This window comes from Procambarus clarkii, chromosome 29 (genome assembly GCF_040958095.1).
Source record: "Procambarus clarkii isolate CNS0578487 chromosome 29, FALCON_Pclarkii_2.0, whole genome shotgun sequence".
NCBI classification, from domain to species: Eukaryota; Metazoa; Arthropoda; class Malacostraca; order Decapoda; family Cambaridae; genus Procambarus; species Procambarus clarkii.
The window spans coordinates 16,784,232-16,809,876 of record NC_091178.1 but is presented as its reverse complement, the minus strand read 5'-3'; the positions used below and the strand labels follow the sequence as shown (position 1 = coordinate 16,809,876).

At 42.2% G+C, this 25,645-nt stretch overlaps 1 protein-coding gene across 3 annotated transcripts in view; it reads right to left on the bottom strand.

The window, feature by feature from the left end:
- Positions 1-25,645, bottom strand: part of Phm (Peptidylglycine-alpha-hydroxylating monooxygenase) — a 71,637-nt gene that overhangs the window by 17,129 nt on the left and 28,863 nt on the right. For all 3 annotated transcript variants that reach the window (XM_045753576.2, XM_045753577.2, XM_045753575.2), the window contains exons 2-7: positions 10,221-10,278; positions 8,581-8,738; positions 7,941-8,073; positions 7,700-7,748; positions 4,131-4,276; positions 2,067-2,206 (exon numbers count right to left, since the gene is read on the bottom strand). In XM_045753576.2, coding sequence (XP_045609532.1) covers positions 2,067-2,206; positions 4,131-4,276; positions 7,700-7,748; positions 7,941-8,073; positions 8,581-8,738; positions 10,221-10,278 — 684 coding nt within the window. The remainder of the gene's footprint in view (positions 1-2,066; positions 2,207-4,130; positions 4,277-7,699; positions 7,749-7,940; positions 8,074-8,580; positions 8,739-10,220; positions 10,279-25,645) is intronic.

Here is a 25,645-nt window from a genome sequence, read left to right as displayed (position 1 = left end):
TTGCGTTGCTCAGCAGTGCACATGTACCGCCTGTGTGTATTCCGTGTGTGTGTGCGTTGTGACCTCTCCTTACTAAAGCCTTTTCAATTAGTTTTTGTTGGATATGTTATTATCTTCAAATTGAAACCATATATCCGGCAAAGATTGAGCAGGTGAGGGAAAGAGTAACTTCCTTACCATGGATAAAAAGGCAGAGTTATTAAGAAACTAGATCCTGGTGTGGCAGACAAATGATTGGCAGAAGAGTGCACTGTTTCCGATTTTAATTTAAAAAGCAAATGAAGGAAATCCTGGAATTTGCCAGTAAGTTTTAAAGCAATGGTGGAATAAGAAAGCAACCTGGTCTGGTGAGCAGGTGACTGGGTTATTTATGTCCTGCCTGTGTCTCTTAGTGACAGCATTTTGAAGTTGTCTGGCACTCATTTTGGCTCATTCTATCTCTTTGATGCCTTTCCTCGGTGTGTTCCTTCACCTCCAGCCGGCTCATGCTCTACCTGAACCATCTTAGTCTTTTGACAAGGTGTTGGCGTTTTTTTCCTCTCCTTGGGTCACAGTTGCTCCTTCGGTCATTGTTATTTTCTCAAACTTTTGTTTTTGTTGGCTCTGAACTCCGGCTGCAGGGGTGGGAAACCTCCTGCGCTTCTCCAGAGACGGAGGTTTTGTTCATTCGGCCCTGGAAGGCCGTTCATACATTTGCAGCCGTTTTCTTTTCTGTCGAAGAATGAATTGGCTGGCTTCCATTGGGGTCCTTGGTTGCTTGGATGGTCTGGATAAGATGCATCATACGGTGTGTCTGGTACCGGCCTTTTGCCAGTATTTGCATACCATAGGTTTTGCCTCGCTGGATGCCTTATTGGTTGACCATGTTTCCTTGGTCCCTTGTTCCAAGGGTCGCATTTCTCAAGTTGTCCTCAGCATCATCAAAACTTGACAGCATACGGTCTACACTCAGACCCATAATGTTCATAAATACGCTGCTTTGGCTGCTGTGTTTTACAACATATCTTGCGCCGCATTTGTACTCTGGGGTTTTGAAGGTCTTATAGGGTCTTTGTAGCCTGGTACCTGATTAATGCTCCTGGTATCAATTAGTCTTGTGTGGCACTGGCCCTTCGGCCTCTTTTCGAACCAAGTACCTGCCATCTCTCCTCCTTCCTGGAAAGTCCCCTGTATTCTTTATTTCTCTGTGATGAGTTAGTTTCAGGGAGCCCCTTGATGGCTCCCCAGAAAACAAGCATTGAATGTTATGAAACATCTTTTTTCTGGTAGAGCCAAAGACGCTCCCTGACACCCACTCACCCTACCAGGTTCGTTGGTTGGTTATGAATCGGCTCCAGATTGATAATGGAACCAGTTGTTGGCTGGGAAGCTAGTGGGCCGCCTGGTGATGGCATTAGTACCAGGTTCGAGCTAGTTTTGAGTGAGCCAATAGTTTGGAATTAATTATTTGTGGAGTAGTGTGGCTGTTTCGATACTTTGTTTTCTATGATTCTTTCAGTTGACTGTAAAGCTTCACTGACTTTCTAGATGTTTTCTTTGTAAATGTGATGATAATTGTCTTTTGTTTCCTTTTGGTTCTGTGATGGGGGGCTGGATTCTGGCTATGGTCTTCGGTAGGCCAAACAGAACTCCGGCGAGTGATGTGACCCAGTAACGTCAAGTTATCACGAGTGAACAGTAAGTCACTATGACTATATCGCACTTGGAAGGGATATGAAGGTCAGGATTTGAGAATTGAAAAGAGGAATGGTGCCTAACCACATGGACAGTCCGGGACTGAACACCGACCTGCAAGAAACGAAGCCATCGCTCTACCATCCAGTCAAAGTGGCTGGACTGATGAGACCCAGTAGTAAGGAGCCATATCAGATAACCAGCTTAACCTCTACCAGAAAGAGGCGTGTCATGGCATTCAACACTGATTTTGTATGTTGCCTAAGTAGACTACATACAACATTTTTATAGCTATTGAGGCAATCAGAAATACTAATAATGCATCTAACTAAAGAAGAACGTAAGTATTCAAAATTTAAGTGAATATGAGTTGAGCAGAATTCATGACTCACCACTGTGTCACCCTTACGAAGGACAAGATCCTTAGCAACTGGATAAAACATTTGGGGCAGTTGAGGATCCTTCTTGCCAATTAGTTCCCATTCGTCAGCATATCCCTTACGGGTCACTTTGTATCCTGACACAACACGACCTGAAAGGGACGTACTGCAGATAATAACAATGTTTCCATTATTGTACTTAAATAATTAACAAAGTTGGGTGAAACAACTTTTTTTCTGGAAATTATACATATATAAATATTCACGTGGGCTATCAGACTCAGACCGCTTTGCGATCCTCCTATATTGTAGGTGTTAGAGCTACTGGTTACTGTTTTGGTGGTTAATGGTTCGAGGCTCTGACCTCTGACCTTATATCGATCTCGATTTAAGCCTAACGTGTATAAATACACGCTGGCTGCCTGTCCCATAACACTTATTTAATTATTAAATACGAAAGTACTTAAGGAAATTCCTGTTTCAATCCTTCGTGTTCTGATACTGTCACATTTTTCATCACGTGTTAATTTTCGTGATTTATACACGATGGATTGTACCATCGATGGTTGAATAATGTTGAATTAAAATACTTGTATAATAGACAAAACCCAAGATGTAAGAAGATTACAAATTCTTGAAGCAATCCACATAAAAATAAAACAACCTACCATGAATACCCAAATTTCGGAACTATTTACTCTACCCGCCATGAGAGTAAGAACAAGACCGGAACATAACGATGACAACACAGAAGACACTGCTCAACATAATAGGCTTATTACATCTGATTAATCATTGTATGTACCCCTATTTTTCCCCTTATTTCACTTATGTTTTCACCTGACCCCGTACTGGTATAAATCTACCGAGTTTTGTAATTTCTTATCGCTTGAGAATGAACTTTGTAGGTTCGAAACGTCGTACGATTTTATAACAAAGTACAATATATTCTTCAGGTATTCACTTCTTTTTCTTCACCTTGAAAACGAACAAGACTTTTGGTGAACTCCTCTTCCAGGTGAACCCTGATGCTAGAACACTAGTAAGAGGGATACAATGGGATATATATATATATAAGAGGGATAAGAGGAGATTATATATATATATATATATATATATATATATATATATATATATATATATATATATATATATATATATATACATATATACACACACACACACATGTATATATCTCCACTCCCTCCTTCCCCTGGTGGGAGACGACGAGTGGAAAGGGGGAAGGTCTGAAAACCCCGGGCACCGCCGGTTACCCCTCCTAGTATACTATGAAAGAATGTCTGTTTGTCTGTCCAAACTTGGAAGCCAGATTCTTGGAGCTAGGCTCCCCCAAACTGGCAGAGGGAATTGCCTGGGGTACGGGATGAACAGGCTGGTCGGGGTCGCCAGAATTCATAAGGGAACAGCATGCCATGGTCACATTGAGACCCAAACAACAGTTTTTGCCACTGCCTACGAAAATATTAAAATAAATAAAAACTTGTTTTTACTAAATAAACAAATACTGGCCCATTACTATCTACAACTATAACTCCACTTATATAATTCTTCATTATCACCATTTTTACCCAGCAGGCTACTACAGTGATTTGTAATCACCTCATATTGAATATCAATACAGTTACCTATACACATATTATCTAGAATACATGTTCACTAGTATTAAATATTTTTATTTAATAACTGTTAATTTCTAAATCACTGCAAATTCTAATAAACAGTATATGTTTCGATTATTATGTTGGATTTAAGGTTTGCCTGAAACATTTTACATATTATTGGCTTTGTCAGAAGATCCCTCTACCAAAATAATCATTTGATTCATAATAATTATTTTCTTGGCATGTTGGTATACACTACCCAGACGTATTGTAGCTTATATACATGCAACATATATTACAAATTAAGTGCACTTTCTTGCAAATAAATATGAAACAGAATACAGAACAAGAATGGATTTTCATGTGGTTTATCAATTTACTGTTGATAATAGAGTTATCTAAAGGATATAGAGGTAGGCCTATATATAAGTAGGCCTTGGCAGCAGGATCTCACCAAGAGCGTGAGTGTGGGTGCGGAAGGCAAATGGGTGGATGACCTTATCTTCATTGATGGTGCAGGCAGTCTCCATGTACTCTACACTGTTCGGGTTGATGCGCCCACCAGTCCCCATAAGCAGCACACCTGCTGCCTTTGGTTGACTGAAATGCATGAAAAAGACAAGAAAAGTTGCACAATAATGTCCAACAGGATAGTTTAAATACATTTTATCTTCTATAAATATGCCAGGCAGGGACATTTTTCAACATCGGTATCTACCGTGCAGACCGAATCGCAAAAAATTATCACCATGTCATTTAGCTACTTGCACACTTAAACTATGGGAGAAAGAACAATTTCCTCTGATTCAAAATCAGTCCTTTAAGTAGTCACAAACCCCATTTACAAAATAATAATCCTGTAACAGCCATTTTAAATGGCCTAAATACTGTAGATTAAAGGACTTAAAATCACCTTTGTGTGGACAAAGACAAAACAGCATGCTGCATGTAACAAGCAAACAACTGAACAAGAATTAAGGAATCTGATGAACTGGTAGAAGGTCCCACTTAGCTCGTCCCAGGTTAGGACTTGGATGGGCCTCATTTCAGACTATCAGTCAGCGTCTGTCTTTTTCTCCTACGGCTCTTCTCTGCCCGAAGTGTCGTCACCATATGGTTCAGGATTAGTCTAGAGTGACCTGTCGATAGATTGAGCAGTTGTGTAGGAGCCTGAGCCCTGCCTGCATGGAATTTTCCTGGGCAGGGTTCAGTTCCGGGTGATGTACTGGTTCGAAGTACAGAACTGCTATATGTACTTCAGGCCCTGCCACCTTTCACCGGTTCTTCCTTCACTATCTTTCTCTACAGGCTTTTTGACGTTTCGTTTTGTGCCGTCATTCCATCCAATTCCTTAATGTGTTCACAGACACCTCAGCTCTTTGGTGCGTCTTCATGACCAGCAATCGTCAGGCATCCCAGGGTCGGTGGATGGAGCCATTCGTTCGGGTACAGTGCAGTGTCCGAGTTAGCGGCTGTGTGGAAGGCTCTGAGGAAGAGAATCCACCTTCTTTTTGGCTTCATTCCATCTGATCGCCAATGGATCATTCCCTGAAATGTGGGAGTTGATTTGGTCCTATCCCCTTAGGAGCTGAACAATTTATGTAATTCAGCTTCCAGATTCTCTGGGTATGGTTCTCTGTGCGGTTCATGTGTGGGCTGCGTCCAGCATTCTCTTGGATAAGTTATCTTGTTTTTGTTCAATTTCCACGAAAAGGACGTGACGTTCAATGACGTTCTCTTGTTGGGTTTGCCAAACGTTTCATCGTTCTGAGTATATCCTCTTCACGCTGGTCTGGAACTGTCATTTTCCCTTTTGCTCCGTTTCCCAGTCACAAGGTTCTCACAGTGAATGCCATTAGATTGGACTGGTCGAAGTGGTCCATGTAACATTTTCCGTTGGTTCAGGTGTTGCTCTGGGTATTGTGCCAGACTTGTGTCAGTACTCAGGGAGGGTGATCCTTTTGACCATTTTATGGCTGTCTCAGCCATGGTTTCTGCTCTTCTGGCCCAGTGTCCAAACCTGGACACTTTTCTGCTGCTCTGCCTCCTTCACCAGATCAGCCTAGCAAGGTACTACACTGATTCGACTTACTCCTCTGCTCTATGCATCTGGACTTTTTAAAAGGGTTTATCGTCATTTGTATGATGAGCAGGTGACTTTACTGGTATCAGTTCAGGTGGTCCTGTCCTTCTTGCAATGTAAAATCTGCATCTTATGCTTAATAATGTTGCCTAAACATTTGGCATTGGTAGATGTGCTGCTGTTTGAGTTCGGTGTCAACACGGCTTTGGCACTGTTTCACAAGTTGTCGCAAGAGTTCTTTTGCCTCCAGCCGCCTCTTGCTCCTCCTGAGCCGTCCTGGTCTCTTGCCAGTGTCTCTGTGTTTGAATCCTCTCCTCAGCTCGGTGCTGCCCCTTTGGTCAGAGATAATTTTCTCACAGCTGCATTTTCATTGGCTCTCGCCTCTGGCTGCAGAGTTGGGGAGCTTCATGCTTGTCTTTGGAGGCGTGGGTTCTGTTCTTTCAGCGCTGGTTGGCGGTTTGCTCATCTGCAGCCTCCTCCTATTCTGGCAATAAGTCGGCTGGTCTCCCAACGGGTCCTTTAGTAAATGATGTTCGATTGGTCTGGCTGGGATGCATCATTAGTGATTGGACCAAGCATATGGCTTGGTCTCATTATTATTATTTAACCTAATTAGCGAATTGGGTTAAAAGTCTAACAACTTCAAATTATTTTAACAATGTGGTCTAGCATGTAAAATACTGGATATGCTAAGGTGCATGGATCCATGGCTGTCCAGGTTCGAACCCTTCACGGGAAAAGCGTTTTCTGATGCATATGGCTTGAGACCATTGAAGCGTGTTGCACAAATGATACCCGCGTCTCCCCACGTGGTTAAGTGATTTCATGAAAATATCTGTGACCGGTGCCCACCGAGTGCTGTTGATGGAAGGCCACCTGCCCGAGCTGCTACTCAAACCACACTGTTCCCTGCTCGGCTAGTCCTACCCAGACCAGAGCAGTGTATCCTTCCGCATAGACTACTTTTACCAAGTTACTAGCAAGGCTTAAGTTTAACAACAAACCTCTGTTGCACTGAATGATCCAGATTGGCTTGAATTATTTTAACTGAAGTTAAATTACACAAGCATCTTAAAGAAGAGCTATTCCCGATCACAAACTGGTTATTTGACCTTTGAGAATTACTGAATGTGGAAACTGTTGACCTGTGACCGCCAGGTCACTCCGCCTTATAGCCTAGTTCTGGCTCGTGACGTCACTGATGGTGACTTAACTCAAAATCCTACTAATTAAAATACTCTTGATATTATAAACAGTGATACTATGCAATACAATTTGTATACAAAAAGAATAAAGGCTAATTTCTCTAAATAAGTGAATACTATAGAATGATTCATTATACGAAACTATGAACAAAGGCGCCAGCCATTTTGTGACTCAGACTTGCTAATCCCCAGAGGAATGCGCGTTGTAGAGGTCAGGTCCCTACACGAGACTTCTGGAACCTTCTGGATAATTCTTACAACAAACCTAGTTTGTTACAATGTCTCCCCTTACTCTTCTGTCTTCCAGTGTCGTAAGGTGCATTTCCCGCAGGCTTTCATCATAACTCATGCCTCTTAGTTCTGGGACTAGTCTAGTGGCATACCTTTGGACTTTTTCCAGCTCCGTCTTGTGCCTGACAAGGTACGGGCTCCATGCTGGGGCCGCATACTCCAGGAGTATGTGTGTGGGTGTGGGTGTGGGTGTGGTGGGTGTGGTGTGGGTGTGGGTGTGGGTGCGCGCACGTACATGAATGGTCAAAACAATTTAATATTTGTTTTATTCATTCTGGTATTTTACATTTGATTCCAATCTTTCGTGTGGTGCCTTATCAAAAGCATTAGAAATGTCCATGTACCGTACATCTGCAGAGTAATAATCCGTTAATATCTTATGCCTAGATTAACCACTGACAGAGATCTGCGCGAGGTGTCCGCAAGGAAAGAAATATTACTTACGGAGTCTCAGTGTAGTAGAGGAAGACCCCAGAGTCATCCGTGGAACCATCTGCAGAGGAGCACACGTCATAGTATCTTTCCCATTGTTTTATTTTTTTAAATACTTACAAATTTATATTTAGTATTTAAAACAACATTCAAATCCACAACAAAATATTTTGGCCTTTTTGAAGTATTGTTTCAAAATCAATCAAAATATAATTGACAGCTTACTATTATTACCAATAAATAACTGGCATACCTTTAAATTTTTCAACAGAAGCATAGTGGACCTGCAAGACAATGTACTGGATGGGGGACTTCCCGCCCACCTTGAAGGCGACTCCCTCAGGCAGCACCAGCTTGGGGGCGTCCCGGGCCCAGGCATAGATCACCTGTGCATGCACAAATATTACTGCTTGTCACACATCACACGCTCGCGTCAACAATGGCAGAGGGAAAGGTCAGACCACTGGGGGTAAACAGTGACCACTGGGGGTAAACAGTGACCACTGGGGGTAAACAGTGATCACTGAGGGTAAACAGTGACCAATGGGAGTAAACAGTGACCACTGGGGGTAAACAGTGACCACTGGGGGTAAACGTTAAGGGTTAGGATTAAAAGAAATGGAGAAAGCGTGGAAAGTGGATAATCAGTGACCGTGGATATGGTCGACATTGAGAGATATAATGAGAATGTCTGTTATGATACACATTGTCATTATATTTGTCTCTGTCTCAGGGATAATGGGGTAAACAAACCAGTCCCATTGAGGTCCCTAGAAGTGATGGCCCCTGGGTAAATTCAGGTAAATACATGACTGCAATATGATTTATGACTATCCCACTTATCTCTTCTAAGATATACAAATTATGAGATGGAAGAGTTGAGGGGTAGTGACCTGGGAGCCGGAGCCGCAGACGGCAGCACTCTTAATGCCAGGCTGGGCCAGGGCCATCTCGCCACAGTTCCAGACCTCCTCGTCAGTGCCGGGCGTCTCACACCCATACAACAGCATGTGGTGTGCTGTGTCCATGCTTGCGTTGGGCTGGAAAGCAGCTGTGAAGGGTAAAGTAATTTGGAACATTTTCATTATGCTACAGCTATTCTATCGCATGAAATGAATACTTTACATCAGTGTTCACACTTAGAACACTAGACAATATCCCAATACCCACATAAATGTTTCAAGCAAGGTAAAAGAATCAATTAAGGAATATACCCATAACGTGCGAAATAATCACGAAAAGCATTCACAAATTAAAGTAATCTAAAGCTCCAGGTGTGATAATTCAATCCAAAATCGTAAAGGTCGAGGAACTGTGTCTACCAGTGAAACTCTTGTTCATACAATTTGTGGACGAAGGGAAAATTCCCCTACATTGTAAAATGCAAATTTCACCCCAACTTCCCCCCCCCCCCCCTCACACACCAAAATAATAGCTCGGTAAAAAACTGGCGACTAAGCAGCCTAACCTCGCATACCTGCAAGTTTAGGCTGATTATATAGAATAGTTGTGGTTGGTCCTTAGCATCTGCTGCAATGTGGTTTCTAAATTGCCTCTGAAAAATTTTCTCCTGACTTCAGTATTTATTGCTGTCTGTTTTTAGTGCCTCTCTATTGTCCTCTGCTCCTGGTGTTGTGTATTATTTCCTGGCGTTCTTTTATCCCATCATTAGCTTCCTGCATATCCTACTGAACCACTGATATAACTTTACTCTTTTCCCCCACCTCCTCCTTGAGCAGCATGAACTACTACGCTGCTTGTGCACAGCTCCTAGCGATGAGCTTCTTCATCAGATTTGTTTACTTCCCTTTCAGTTCTCTCCCTCATTGACTTCACACAGAAAGTTCCTCATCTCACTGTAGTCCCCACATCTGTTATCTCTCTACTTTCTCAACATTTGCACGCAACATAGAGCCCTGTTGCTTGTGCACAAGCAATAGGGCTCCATCAAGGAGCATATAATCTCTTCACACAACCAGACCATCAACAGAGATCTTAACAAGCAACACTGAAATAATCGACAGGTATAACAAAAACAGAAAACTGGACATGAGCGAGGCCCTACACATCAAAAAGTCAAGACCAGTAATCAACAACCACTTAACACATAATTACATTCTATTCACTTCAAGACCCCGAACCAACACAGAGACAGTAGAAGCAAGAACATAAGCTGCTTATATTCATGCATGTAATAGCCTATTAATATCCATTCATCCACTTGTTCATCTCAATCACGTCCTGTACCATCTCACCCCAAGAGAATATAAGCTCTTGCTAAAGCATTGTAAACATAAAGCATTGTCCCTTTACGGGCTCACCATAGCCCGTGCTACATGGACACTTCGTCCTGAGTAGCTAAATCTTTAACAACAACAGCAGCATTGTAAATTTGTCTTTGAAAATTTAAGGACTGCCTTGCGAAACGCATTCCTAGGCGTCATACCATAATCAATTAACTACCAGAGCTACCAGAGCTTTAGCTACTAGTTAAATCAGCTACCCTTATTACTAAGACCGGAGGTGCACTCACTGATGTAGTACTCCTGCGTCGGGTCGATGCGGATCGGGGTGCAGAAGTAGGTCTCGGCCTGTAAACACGAAATACCATATTATTGTTATTGCCATGATGCATAATGTGAGGGGGAGGCCAGGTTTGTTCCATCTTTAAATGTTATGTAACGCTACATATGGAAGTGACCTCAAAGCACATATACGTGAGTACATTTAGGTAAGTGTCAGATGAGCCACAGGGACGTAAGAAAAAAACTTTTCAGTGTCAGAGTAGTTAACAGATGGATTGCATTAGGCAGCGATGTGGTTATCTTGAGGTTATCTTGAAATGTTCTCGAGGCTTAGCATTCCCCGCAGCCCGGTCCTCGCCCAGGGCCTCCTTTTTGTTACACATCCCCAGGAAGCAGCCCGTAGCAGATAACTTCCAGGTACCTATTTACTGCTAGGTGAACAGGCGCATCGTGGTGAAAGAAACTCTGCCCAATTGTTTCCGCTTCTGCCGGGGATCGAACCCGGAACCTTAGGACTACGAATCCCAAGCGCTGTCCACTGAGCCGTCAGGCCTCCCAAGGCAGGTGGAGGAGGCAGACTCCATATACTTTCAAACGTAGATATGATAGAGCCCAGTAGGCTCAGGAATCTGTAAAGAGTTGATTGATAGTTGAAAGGCGGGACCAATGAGCCGAAGCCCAACCCCCGCAAGCACACAAGGTGACATCAGAAGGAACTTCTTTAATGGGAGTCGTAAATAAATGCAATTGATTAGATGAGAATGTTGTTGATGCTAATTTCATACTCAAATTTAAATGTAAATATGATCAGGCACCCGCCTCTGCCAGAACACCTGTATGATGTTACGACATCACACTCCATCATCATAACCATTCTCAGCCGTCTTTGAGAGCCACACTAACCCACAACCAGCATGAAGCAATGCCACTGAATGTTTTGTTTTATATTAGAATGTGTAGAATGTGTAAATTTATATATTGACGTTAATCTCAGATTGTATGCTGGCGATGAGTCACAATAACGTGGCTGAAGAATGTTGACCAGACCACACACTAGAAGTTGAAGGGACGACGATGTTTCGGTCCGTCCTGGACCATTCTCAAGTCAATTGAAAATGGTCCAGGACGAACCGAAACGTCGTCATCGTCCGTTCACCTTCTAGTGTGTGGTCAGGTCAACTCAGATTGTATCCTATTTTATGTATTATTTTGGTCAAAAATGATGGCACCTAGTAGAGGTCTGAAACCATATCTATCGACACCTTAAAGACCGCATGACCTGGTGTAGCTGATGGGAGAAGACCCGTGACATCGTGCATCAGGAAAGGCTGCCGGTGATTGAATAGTGGGATGTCACTTGCTTGTTTGACGTCACAGAGTGAGGATGCCCGACGATGGTGCTCTGCGATCATTTGGGTATTTTGAGGAAGTGTCCCTGTACTGACTTGATACTGCCATCATTTATGCTTGATCATAAAACTAAGGTTAGTGTTGTCATGCGGCAGTGCAGCCCATCAGCGCTCATTTTCTTTGATTTTAATTTTTACTTTTTGTTTCTTAGTACTTAGAGCTAAATCTCAAAGCGCAAAACACTTATACATGACCATAAGACTGAACTTCTGGTAGTTGGGTAGTGCAGACCAACGCCAGATATAGTTTTTAGATCAGGCTATATCTTCTAACTTAGCAGGTTCGAGCCCATAAAGTTTTATCACACTCGGGTAAAAATCTGTCCACCAGCTATACACTTCTCTTCCCCCTTCACCCCCTGTCAACTACCCCAACCACCGCGTCCCCCAGCCACCAAACATAACCCCACCAACCCTAACCCGGCCCTGGGACACGAACCCACCAACCCTAACCCGGCCCTGGGACACGAACCCACCAACCCTAACCCGGCCCTGGGACACGAACCCACCAACCCTAACCCGGCCCTGGGACACGAACCCACCAACCCTAACCCGGCCCTGGGACACGAACCCACCAACCCTAACCCGGCCCTGGGACACGAACCCACCAACCCTAACCCGGCCCTGGGACACGAACCCACCAACCCTAACCCGGCCCTGGGACACGAACCCACCAACCCTAACCCGGCCCTGGGACACGAACCCACCAACCCTAACCCGGCCCTGGGACACGAACCCACCAACCCTAACCCGGCCCTGGGACACGAACCCACCAACCCTAACCCGGCCCTGGGACACGAACCCACCAACCCTAACCCGGCCCTGGGACACGAACCCACCAACCCTAACCCGGCCCTGGGACACGAACCCACCAACCCTAACCCGGCCCTGGGACACGAACCCACCAACCCTAACCCGGCCCTGGGACACGAACCCACCAACCCTAACCCGGCCCTGGGACACGAACCCACCAACCCTAACCCGGCCCTGGGACACGAACCGGGAGGAACTGCCTCGATCAGCTGCGAGGGAATCATACACGGTTACTAATGTTGCAGCGCCTGCTGCCACCGAGCACCCTGGCGTGGTGTGACACCCTGGTGTGGTGTGACACCCTGGCGTGGTGTGACACCCTGGCGTGGTGTGACACCCTGGCGTGGTGTGACACCCTGGCGTGGTGTGACACCCTGGCGTGGTGTGACACCCTGGCGTGGTGTGACACCCTGGCGTGGTGTGACACCCTGGCGTGGTGTGACACCCTAGCGTGGTGTGACACCCTGGCGTGGTGTGACACCCTGGCGTGGTGTGACACCCTGGCGTGGTGTGACACCCTGGTGTGGTGTGACACCCTGGCGTGGTGTGACACCCTGGCGTGGTGTGACACCCTGGCGTGGTGTGACACCCTGGTGTGGTGTGACACCCTGGTGTGGTGTGACACCCTGGCGTGGTGTGACACCCTGGCGTGGTGTGACACCCTGGCGTGGTGTGACACCCTGGCGTGGTGTGACACCCTGGCGTGGTGTGACACCCTGGCGTGGTGTGACACCCTGGCGTGGTGTGACACCCTGGTGTGGTGTGACACCCTGGCGTGTTGTGACACCCTAGTGTGGTGTGACACCCTGGCGTGGTGTGACACCCTGGCGTGGTGTGACACCCTGGCGTGGTGTGACACCCTGGCGTGGTGTGACACCCTGGCGTGGTGTGACACCCTGGCGTGGTGTGACACCCTGGCGTGGTGTGACACCCTGGCGTGGTGTGACACCCTGGCGTGGTGTGACACCCTGGTGTGGTGTGACACCCTGGCGTGGTGTGACACCCTGGCGTGGTGTGACACCCTGGCGTGGTGTGACACCCTGGCGTGGTGTGACACCGTAGTGTGGTGTGACACCGTAGTGTGGTGTGACAGGGTGTCACCGAGCACCCTGGTGTGCAGAATAGAACCAGTGAAGAGCAGGGGTGCCATAGGCACAATCACAGAACACTGTATAAACATCAGAGGTCCGCGCTTGTTCAACGTCCTCCCAGCGAGTATAAGAACTATTACCAGAACAACCCTGGACATCAAGAGAAAACTAGATAGTTTTCTTCAAGAAGTGCCGAATCAACCGGGCTCTGGTGGATATGTGGGCCTGCGGGCCGCTCCAAGCAACAGCCTGTTGAACCAAGCTCTCACAAATCAAGCTTGGCCTCGGACCGGGCTTGGGGAGTAGAAGTCCCAAAACTCCATCAAGCTGGTATCAAGCAGGCGTGCTGTGACAAGAGCTGACAATTCGTGGCATAAAAATACAGTTGCAGTTTTCAGTTCTTTAAAAGGAACCTAATCAAACCTGTGTACTTTCAAGAGTTTATAGGAGACGCATAAACCATTTCACAATGCAGTTTCTAGTTGTTAACGATGAGGACCATGCCGGCTCCGCGATCTATAAGGATATTAACACATGTGGCAACTCCGCTTTTAAAGGTTAGTTCTATAAAGTGTATGAAGAAAGCCTGACAACACAGCGGAGGAGGAAGGACTCCTGCGAGACAAGCTCCGACCTCTGTAGGTCAGACACCGGAAGGGACCCTGGCGTGTAGGTCCCCGCGGGCGCCAGGGGCGATGGACGGTGTACATGCAGGTCGACGCCCCCACCACTACACCACCACTACTTTACTCCCCACGTCATTGCCAACACCTGTGGCTTCTGAGTGCCGCTTTCCTTTATATATGAGGTAGTCGTAGTGTCGAAATCTATACGTACATGAAAATATAGGGGCATGTATATCTAAAAATATATATCTAAATATATATATATATATATATATATATATATATATATATATATATATATATATATATATATATATATATATATATATTGGTGTATACTGGCAGCAGGTTTTCTTTCAAACATGTTTCATTGAATATGACCGCATATTCTGTATTTATTATTTTCTGGTTTAGGGCTTCTATCCCTCTAACTATTTTCTTAGCATCAGGGCTTAATTGAAATAGGAGTTCTCCAAAACTCATTTTCGTACTTTTAAGGTGAAGAAAAGAAGTGATTTACTATAGAGTGTATTACACTTATTTGTATAATTTGCACGACGTTTCGAACCTCCATGGTTCATTCTCAAGTGAACAGATCTTACAATACTAGTTGATTTTATACCCGCATTAGGTCAGGTGATAATACAATTAAGGTGAAAACATGGGGGGATACATAAGGGATAAACATAGGGGCTGCAGAAGGCTTATTGGCCCATACGAGGCATCTCCTATCTAAACACAAAGATTAATCCAGTGTAATTGGCCTGTTATGTTGGACATTGTCTTCTGTGTTGGCATCGATATGTTCTTGTCTTGTCCTTACTCTCATGGTGGGTAGAGTAAATAGTTCCGTGATTTGGGTGTTCATGGTAGGTCGCTCTATTCTTATGTGAATTGCCTCAAGAATTTGTAATCTTCTTGAATCTTGGGTTTTGTCTATTATGCAAGTATTCTTGTTCAGCATTTCTCTTGTTAGAGTAATGTCATGGGCTTGTCTCATGTGATTCCTAGGGGCACCAGATTGAAGATGGCATGTCAAACGGGGTCATCTTCTACGGGGTTCCCCCGTAGAAGACCTTAAGCGGAAAGTAAACAAAACAATTACAGCAATCAACGCAAAGAAAGGTAGTGTGCATTTCAATAAACTTCAAGGCGACTATGGCTTAGGATATGCCTACGGCAATGTTAAGACGCATAAACCAGGTAACCCACTACGCCCTATAATCAGCCAAATACCAACCCCAACTTATCACCTGGCAAAGAAACTCAATGAACTCCTAACTCCATACACTCCAAGTAAGTTTAGTCTACAATCATCAGCAGATTTCCTAGAATTGATCAAATCTACCCAGCCCGATGGAATCATCGCTTCCCTGGACGTTGAATCCCTTTTTATCATATTATCATAGCAATATGGAAGTTGTAGTGAAGGACCTGGTGACTCTAGTGAGAGCCCTGAGGACAGAGTTGGACTCTCTGCGGGAGGAGGTGCGTCAGCTTAAAAAACAACGAGAAGTAACGAAGGAGGAGACCAGCAGTAAAGGGACCTCGTCTTGGAGAGTTGCGAAAGACAGGGGCCTTAAGAAGACTTTGATAAAGCCGCCTTCAAACGCCATAGCAACTTCAAATTCATTTGACGTTTTGGAGGACGAGTGCTGTGGAGAGACTGTGGATCGCGCAAAAGGGAAAGCAACGAAGAGAAAGGAAGCGCAGGCCCCTCAGAAAGTAAAGGAAGTACCTAAGCAAACATTAGTTGTGGGAGATTCCCAGATAAGGTATTTGGATAGAACGTTTTGTGCTAGAGATAGGGGGAACAGGTTAAGGGTTTGCTATCCCGGAGCTGGCATTGGTGATATTATAAACAACATGAATGATATTATGGCTGGTAATGGGAACAATCCCATTATTTGCATTAGCGTGGGAGGAAATGATGTTGGTCGAGTCAGGAGTGAGGAACTGATTCAGAGGTATAAAACAGCCATAGAGTTAGTTAGGAGCAAGGGAGGAATCCCGATCATATGTGGCATTCTTCCAAGAAAGGGAGTGGGAAATGAATGGATATCGAGGGCACTTGGTGTCAATTGCCGGCTGGAAAGATATTGCAAATCAAATGCAATATCTTTCATAGACAACTGGGAACACTTCTATGGAAGAAATGAAATGTATGCTCGTGATGGGGTGCATCTATCGAGAGCTGGGGTTGTTGCTGTTGCGAACTCGCTAGAAGAAGTGGTTAGAGGTGTTTGTTTGGGTTTAAACTGTTAGTAGATAGAGGTATGGGAATTGATTTGGAGGAAGGAGGTAATAAAAGTATGTGTTTGTGGGAGAAAGGAATTGGCAAAACGATCAGGGAAAGAGAAGGTCCGCAAAATAACAATTCACTTAGGGTATATTACACTAACAGTAGAAGTCTAAGAAATAAAATTAACGAATTAAATGCTCTTGTCTGCACAGAAAAAATAGATATTATTGCACTTACCGAAACGTGGATGAATGTAGAAAATAGAGAACTATTAGCTGAATATCAAATATATGGATTTAAACTATTTCACACAGATAGATATATTAGACGAGGAGGTGGAGTAGCCATATATGTTAGGGACAATTTGAAATGTAGTCTCAAAGAGGGAATCAAAACAGAGCCACACACAGAAACTATTTGGATTGAATTAAACGAAAAAGCTAATAATATTATAATAGGAGTAATATATAGGCCACCAAATTTAGACAGAATGGAAGCAAAGCATCTATGGGATGAAATATCTAGAGCATCTAGATCTAACAGTATTTATGTCATGGGTGACTTTAATTTTAGCGGAATAAACTGGTTGAACAAAACAGGGAATAGTGAAGCAGAAGATTTTCTAGAATTAATTGACGATTGCTTTCTTACGCAACACATTAAGGAACCAACACGGGAAAATAATATTTTAGATTTAGTGTTAACTAACAGGGAAACGCAAATTAATGACATCGAAATAGGGAGTGAGCTAGGGAGCAGTGATCACAAAGAAATCAGATTTAGCATAGAATGGAATAGACCAGTAGGAGAAAATTCTGTTAAAGTGCCAGATTTTCGAAAAGCTGATTTTAATAGCCTAAGAAATTTTTTGGGTCAAATTGATTGGAAAGGCTTGGGTATGGGGTGTGGGCCGGTCTTGGAGCGAGACATGAACCCAGCGATAGGTGACTTAAATGGGGATTTCGATGTGGATTCAATATATAACTTATTTAAGAATATTCTAAACAAAGCACAGGAACGTAGTATACCATACAAATTGAATAGATCGTATACTAATGACCCAAAGTGGATAACAAAGAATTTGAAGAACCTTATAGGTAAAAAGAGAGCTTGGTACAAAAGGATTAAAAATGGGGAGGTCACTTTAGAACAGGAATTCGTACAACTGGTTAGAAATGTTAAAAAAGAGATAAGGAAAGCAAAAAGAAACTATGAAGTTCGCATAGCAGGGCAAGCAAAGACAAATCCTAAAGGGTTTTTTCAGTTATATCGTACTAAGACTAGGGAAAGGATAGGTCCATTAAAAACTGAGACAGGTCAAATAACAGATAGTGATGAAGAGATGAGTAGTATTTTTAATAAATATTTTGTATCTGTATTTACTAAAGAGGAACTTAACAATATGCCTTCAGCCGAACAAGTCTATGTGGGTGGGGACGAGGACAGGTTGACGAGTTTAGCAGTTACCAGGGAGGATGTTCTTAAACAAATAGTAAAACTCAAACCAAACAAATCCCCAGGGCCGGATGAAGTGTTTGCTAGGGTGCTTAAAGAATGCAAAGAGGAGCTTTGTGACCCACTGTCAACCATATTTAATAAATCAATAGAGTCAGGCAGAGTGCCAGAGTTTTGGAAAGTTGCTAATGTGATACCAGTTTTTAAGAAAGGAGATAGATCACTTGCGTCTAACTATCGACCAATTAGCCTAACGTCTATTGTGGGAAAGTTACTCGAATCTATAATAGCAAATAAAATTCGTCTTCATCTTGAAAAACATAAATTAATAATTGAGTCGCAACATGGTTTTATAAATGGCCGTTCATGTTTAACAAATTTGTTATCTTTTTATTCTAGCATTGTTGAGGCAGTTGATAGTGGTAAGGATTGCGATGTTGTATACCTTGACTTTAGCAAAGCTTTTGATACAGTGCCACATGAAAGACTGATTAAAAAAATAGAGTCTCATGGTATTGGGGGTGCTATATTAAGCTGGATTAGGGCATGGCTATACCAAAGGAAACAGAGAGTTAGTATAAATGGAATCAAGTCAGAGTGGGAAAATGTTGTAAGTGGAGTGCCTCAAGGCTCTGTCCTGGGACCTCTGTTGTTTATAATATATATAAATGATTTAGATTCAGGTTTGAGTAGCAACATTTGCAAATTTGCCGATGATACGAAAATCGGTAGGGAAATTAATTCGGAGGAGGACTCACTATCACTTCAAGTTGATCTAGATAGGGTTTTGAAATGGTCAAAGGATTGGCAGATGCAGTTTAATGCTGATAAATGTAAAGTTCTGAGGTTAGGTAATGATGATAGAGTTACAAGATACGAGCTAGATGGTGTTGTGATTGCGAAGTCGGATTGCGAAAGGGATCTGGGAGTTATGATTAGTAAGAATTTAAAACAAAAGGATCAATGCATAAATGTTCGTAATAAGGCAAATCGGACACTTGGATTTATTAATCGCAGCGTTAGTAACAAGACACCTGGTGACTCTAGTGGGAGCCCTGAGGACAGAGTTGGACTCTCTGCGGGAGGAGGTGCGTCAGCTTAAAAAACAACGAGAAGTAACGAAGGAGGAGACCAGCAGTAAAGGGACCTCGTCTTGGAGAGTTGCGAAAGACAGGGGCCTTAAGAAGACTTTGATAAAGCCGCCTTCAAACGCCATAGCAACTTCAAATTCATTTGACGTTTTGGAGGACGAGTGCTGTGGAGAGACTGTGGATCGCGCAAAAGGGAAAGCAACGAAGAGAAAGGAAGCGCAGGCCCCTCAGAAAGTAAAGGAAGTACCTAAGCAAACATTAGTTGTGGGAGATTCCCAGATAAGGTATTTGGATAGAACGTTTTGTGCTAGAGATAGGGGGAACAGGTTAAGGGTTTGCTATCCCGGAGCTGGCATTGGTGATATTATAAACAACATGAATGATATTATGGCTGGTAATGGGAACAATCCCATTATTTGCATTAGCGTGGGAGGAAATGATGTTGGTCGAGTCAGGAGTGAGGAACTGATTCAGAGGTATAAAACAGCCATAGAGTTAGTTAGGAGCAAGGGAGGAATCCCGATCATATGTGGCATTCTTCCAAGAAAGGGAGTGGGAAATGAATGGATATCGAGGGCACTTGGTGTCAATTGCCGGCTGGAAAGATATTGCAAATCAAATGCAATATCTTTCATAGACAACTGGGAACACTTCTATGGAAGAAATGAAATGTATGCTCGTGATGGGGTGCATCTATCGAGAGCTGGGGTTGTTGCTGTTGCGAACTCGCTAGAAGAAGTGGTTAGAGGTGTTTGTTTGGGTTTAAACTGTTAGTAGATAGAGGTATGGGAATTGATTTGGAGGAAGGAGGTAATAAAAGTATGTGTTTGTGGGAGAAAGGAATTGGCAAAACGATCAGGGAAAGAGAAGGTCCGCAAAATAACAATTCACTTAGGGTATATTACACTAACAGTAGAAGTCTAAGAAATAAAATTAACGAATTAAATGCTCTTGTCTGCACAGAAAAAATAGATATTATTGCACTTACCGAAACGTGGATGAATGTAGAAAATAGAGAACTATTAGCTGAATATCAAATATATGGATTTAAACTATTTCACACAGATAGATATATTAGACGAGGAGGTGGAGTAGCCATATATGTTAGGGACAATTTGAAATGTAGTCTCAAAGAGGGAATCAAAACAGAGCCACACACAGAAACTATTTGGATTGAATTAAACGAAAAAGCTAATAATATTATAATAGGAGTAATATATAGGCCACCAAATTTAGACAGAATGGAAGCAAAGCATCTATGGGATGAAATATCTAGAGCATCTAGATCTAACAGTATTTATGTCATGGGTGACTTTAATTTTAGCGGAATAAACTGGTTGAACAAAACAGGGAATAGTGAAGCAGAAGATTTTCTAGAATTAATTGACGATTGCTTTCTTACGCAACACATTAAGGAACCAACACGGGAAAATAATATTTTAGATTTAGTGTTAACTAACAGGGAAACGCAAATTAATGACATCGAAATAGGGAGTGAGCTAGGGAGCAGTGATCACAAAGAAATCAGATTTAGCATAGAATGGAATAGACCAGTAGGAGAAAATTCTGTTAAAGTGCCAGATTTTCGAAAAGCTGATTTTAATAGCCTAAGAAATTTTTTGGGTCAAATTGATTGGAAAGGCTTGGGTATGGGGTGTGGGCCGGTCTTGGAGCGAGACATGAACCCAGCGATAGGTGACTTAAATGGGGATTTCGATGTGGATTCAATATATAACTTATTTAAGAATATTCTAAACAAAGCACAGGAACGTAGTATACCATACAAATTGAATAGATCGTATACTAATGACCCAAAGTGGATAACAAAGAATTTGAAGAACCTTATAGGTAAAAAGAGAGCTTGGTACAAAAGGATTAAAAATGGGGAGGTCACTTTAGAACAGGAATTCGTACAACTGGTTAGAAATGTTAAAAAAGAGATAAGGAAAGCAAAAAGAAACTATGAAGTTCGCATAGCAGGGCAAGCAAAGACAAATCCTAAAGGGTTTTTTCAGTTATATCGTACTAAGACTAGGGAAAGGATAGGTCCATTAAAAACTGAGACAGGTCAAATAACAGATAGTGATGAAGAGATGAGTAGTATTTTTAATAAATATTTTGTATCTGTATTTACTAAAGAGGAACTTAACAATATGCCTTCAGCCGAACAAGTCTATGTGGGTGGGGACGAGGACAGGTTGACGAGTTTAGCAGTTACCAGGGAGGATGTTCTTAAACAAATAGTAAAACTCAAACCAAACAAATCCCCAGGGCCGGATGAAGTGTTTGCTAGGGTGCTTAAAGAATGCAAAGAGGAGCTTTGTGACCCACTGTCAACCATATTTAATAAATCAATAGAGTCAGGCAGAGTGCCAGAGTTTTGGAAATTTGCTAATGTGATACCAGTTTTTAAGAAAGGAGATAGATCACTTGCGTCTAACTATCGACCAATTAGCCTAACGTCTATTGTGGGAAAGTTACTCGAATCTATAATAGCAAATAAAATTCGTCTTCATCTTGAAAAACATAAATTAATAATTGAGTCGCAACATGGTTTTATAAATGGCCGTTCATGTTTAACAAATTTGTTATCTTTTTATTCTAGCATTGTTGAGGCAGTTGATAGTGGTAAGGATTGCGATGTTGTATACCTTGACTTTAGCAAAGCTTTTGATACAGTGCCACATGAAAGACTGATTAAAAAAATAGAGTCTCATGGTATTGGGGGTGCTATATTAAGCTGGATTAGGGCATGGCTATACCAAAGGAAACAGAGAGTTAGTATAAATGGAATCAAGTCAGAGTGGGAAAATGTTGTAAGTGGAGTGCCTCAAGGCTCTGTCCTGGGACCTCTGTTGTTTATAATATATATAAATGATTTAGATTCAGGTTTGAGTAGCAACATTTGCAAATTTGCCGATGATACGAAAATCGGTAGGGAAATTAATTCGGAGGAGGACTCACTATCACTTCAAGTTGATCTAGATAGGGTTTTGAAATGGTCAAAGGATTGGCAGATGCAGTTTAATGCTGATAAATGTAAAGTTCTGAGGTTAGGTAAGGATGATAGAGTTACAAGATACGAGCTAGATGGTGTTGTGATTGCGAAGTCGGATTGCGAAAGGGATCTGGGAGTTATGATTAGTAAGAATTTAAAACAAAAGGATCAATGCATAAATGTTCGTAATAAGGCAAATCGGACACTTGGATTTATTAATCGCAGCGTTAGTAACAAGACACCTGGTGTGGTTCTTCAGCTATATCTTGCTCTAGTTAGGCCCCATTTAGATTATGCAGTTCAGTTTTGGTCGCCATATTATAGAATGGATATAAATTCACTTGAACGTGTCCAGCGTAGGATGACTAAGTTAATTCCCCAAATTAGAAATCTTTCATATGAAGAAAGATTAACAAAGCTTAAGTTGCATTCACTGGAAAGGCGAAGAGTTAGGGGTGACATGATAGAGGTTTACAAGTGGATGAATGGACATAACCGGGGGGATATTAATAGGGTATTAAAAGTATCAACACAGGACAGAACACGAAACAATGGGTATAAATTGGATAAGTTTAGATTTAGGAAAGACTTGGGTAAATACTGGTTCAGTAACAGGGTTGTTGATTTGTGGAACCAATTGCCGCGTAACATTGTGGAGGTGGGGTCCCTCGATTGTTTCAAGCACGGGTTGGACAAGTATATGAGTGGGATTGGGTGGTTATAGAATAGGAGCTGCCTCGTATGGGCCAACAGGCCTTCTGCAGTTGCCTTTGTTCTTATGTTCTTATGTTCTTATGTTCTCAAGCTATATCTTGCTCTAGTTAGGCCCCATTTAGATTATGCAGTTCAGTTTTGGTCGCCATATTATAGAATGGATATAAATTCACTTGAACGTGTCCAGCGTAGGATGACTAAGTTAATTCCCCAAATTAGAAATCTTTCATATGAAGAAAGATTAACAAAGCTTAAGTTGCATTCACTGGAAAGGCGAAGAGTTAGGGGTGACATGATAGAGGTTTACAAGTGGATGAATGGACATAACCGGGGGGATATTAATAGGGTATTAAAAGAACATAAGAACATAAGAACATAAGAACAAAGGTAACTGCAGAAGGCCTATTGGCCCATACGAGGCAGCTCCTATTCTATAACCACCCAATCCCACTCATATACTTGTCCAACCCGTGCTTGAAACAATCGAGGGACCCCACCTCCACAATGTTACGCGGCAATTGGTTCCACAAATCAACAACCCTGTTACTGAACCAGTATTTACCCAAGTCTTTCCTAAATCTAAACTTATCCAATTTATATCCATTGTTTCGTGTTCTGTCCTGTGTTGATACTTTTAATACCCTATTAATATCCCCCCGGTTATGTCCATTCATCCACTTGTAAACCTCTATCATGTCACCCCTAACTCTTCGCCTTTCCAGTGAATGCAACTTAAGCTTTGTTAATCTTTCTTCATATGAAAGATTTCTAATTTGGGGAATTAACTTAGTCATCCTACGCTGGACACGTTCAAGTGAATTTATATCCATTCTATAATATGGCGACCAAAACTGAACTGCATAATCTAAATGGGGCCTAACTAGAGCAAGATATAGCTTGAGAACCACACCAGGTGTCTTGTTACTAACGCTGCGATTAATAAATCCAAGTGTCCGATTTGCCTTATTACGAACATTTATGCATTGATCCTTTTGTTTTAAATTCTTACTAATCATAACTCCCAGATCCCTTTCGCAATCCGACTTCGCAATCACAACACCATCTAGCTCGTATCTTGTAACTCTATCATCATTACCTAACCTCAGAACTTTACATTTATCAGCATTAAACTGCATCTGCCAATCCGTTGACCATTTCAAAACCCTATCTAGATCAACTTGAAGTGATAGTGAGTCCTCCTCCGAATTAATTTCCCTACCGATTTTCGTATCATCGGCAAATTTGCAAATGTTGCTACTCAAACCTGAATCTAAATCATTTATATATATTATAAACAACAGAGGTCCCAGGACAGAGCCTTGAGGCACTCCACTTACAACATTTTCCCACTCTGACTTGATTCCATTTATACTAACTCTCTGTTTCCTTTGGTATAGCCATGCCCTAATCCAGCTTAATATAGCACCCCCAATACCATGAGACTCTATTTTTTTAATCAGTCTTTCATGTGGCACTGTATCAAAAGCTTTGCTAAAGTCAAGGTATACAACATCGCAATCCTTACCACTATCAACTGCCTCAACAATGCTAGAATAAAAAGATAACAAATTTGTTAAACATGAACGGCCATTTATAAAACCATGTTGCGACTCAATTATTAATTTATGTTTTTCAAGATGAAGACGAATTTTATTTGCTATTATAGATTCGAGTAACTTTCCCACAATAGACGTTAGGCTAATTGGTCGATAGTTAGACGCAAGTGATCTATCTCCTTTCTTAAAAACTGGTATCACATTAGCAACTTTCCAAAACTCTGGCACTCTGCCTGACTCTATTGATTTATTAAATATGGTTGACAGTGGGTCACAAAGCTCCTCTTTGCATTCTTTAAGCACCCTAGCAAACACTTCATCCGGCCCTGGGGATTTGTTTGGTTTGAGTTTTACTATTTGTTTAAGAACATCCTCCCTGGTAACTGCTAAACTCGTCAACCTGTCCTCGTCCCCACCCACATAGACTTGTTCGGCTGAAGGCATATTGTTAAGTTCCTCTTTAGTAAATACAGATACAAAATATTTATTAAAAATACTACTCATCTCTTCATCACTATCTGTTATTTGACCTGTCTCAGTTTTTAATGGACCTATCCTTTCCCTAGTCTTAGTACGATATAACTGAAAAAACCCTTTAGGATTTGTCTTTGCTTGCCCTGCTATGCGAACTTCATAGTTTCTTTTTGCTTTCCTTATCTCTTTTTTAACATTTCTAACCAGTTGTACGAATTCCTGTTCTAAAGTGACCTCCCCATTTTTAATCCTTTTGTACCAAGCTCTCTTTTTACCTATAAGGTTCTTCAAATTCTTTGTTATCCACTTTGGGTCATTAGTATTCGATCTATTCAATTTGTATGGTATACTACGTTCCTGTGCTTTGTTTAGAATATTCATAAATAAGTTATATATTGAATCCACATCGAAATCCCCATTTAAGTCACCTATCGCTGGGTTCATGTCTCGCTCCAAGACCGGCCCACACCCCATACCCAAGCCTTTCCAATCAAGTTGACCCAAAAAATTTCTTAGGCTATTAAAATCAGCTTTTCGAAAATCTGGCACTTTAACAGAATTTTCTCCTACTGGTCTATTCCATTCTATGCTAAATCTGATTTCTTTGTGATCACTGCTCCCTAGCTCACTCCCTATTTCGATGTCATTAATTTGCGTTTCCCTGTTAGTTAACACTAAATCTAAAATATTATTTTCCCGTGTTGGTTCCTTAATGTGTTGCGTAAGAAAGCAATCGTCAATTAATTCTAGAAAATCTTCTGCTTCACTATTCCCTGTTTTGTTCAACCAGTTTATTCCGCTAAAATTAAAGTCACCCATGACATAAATACTGTTAGATCTAGATGCTCTAGATATTTCATCCCATAGATGCTTTGCTTCCATTCTGTCTAAATTTGGTGGCCTATATATTACTCCTATTATAATATTATTAGCTTTTTCGTTTAATTCAATCCAAATAGTTTCT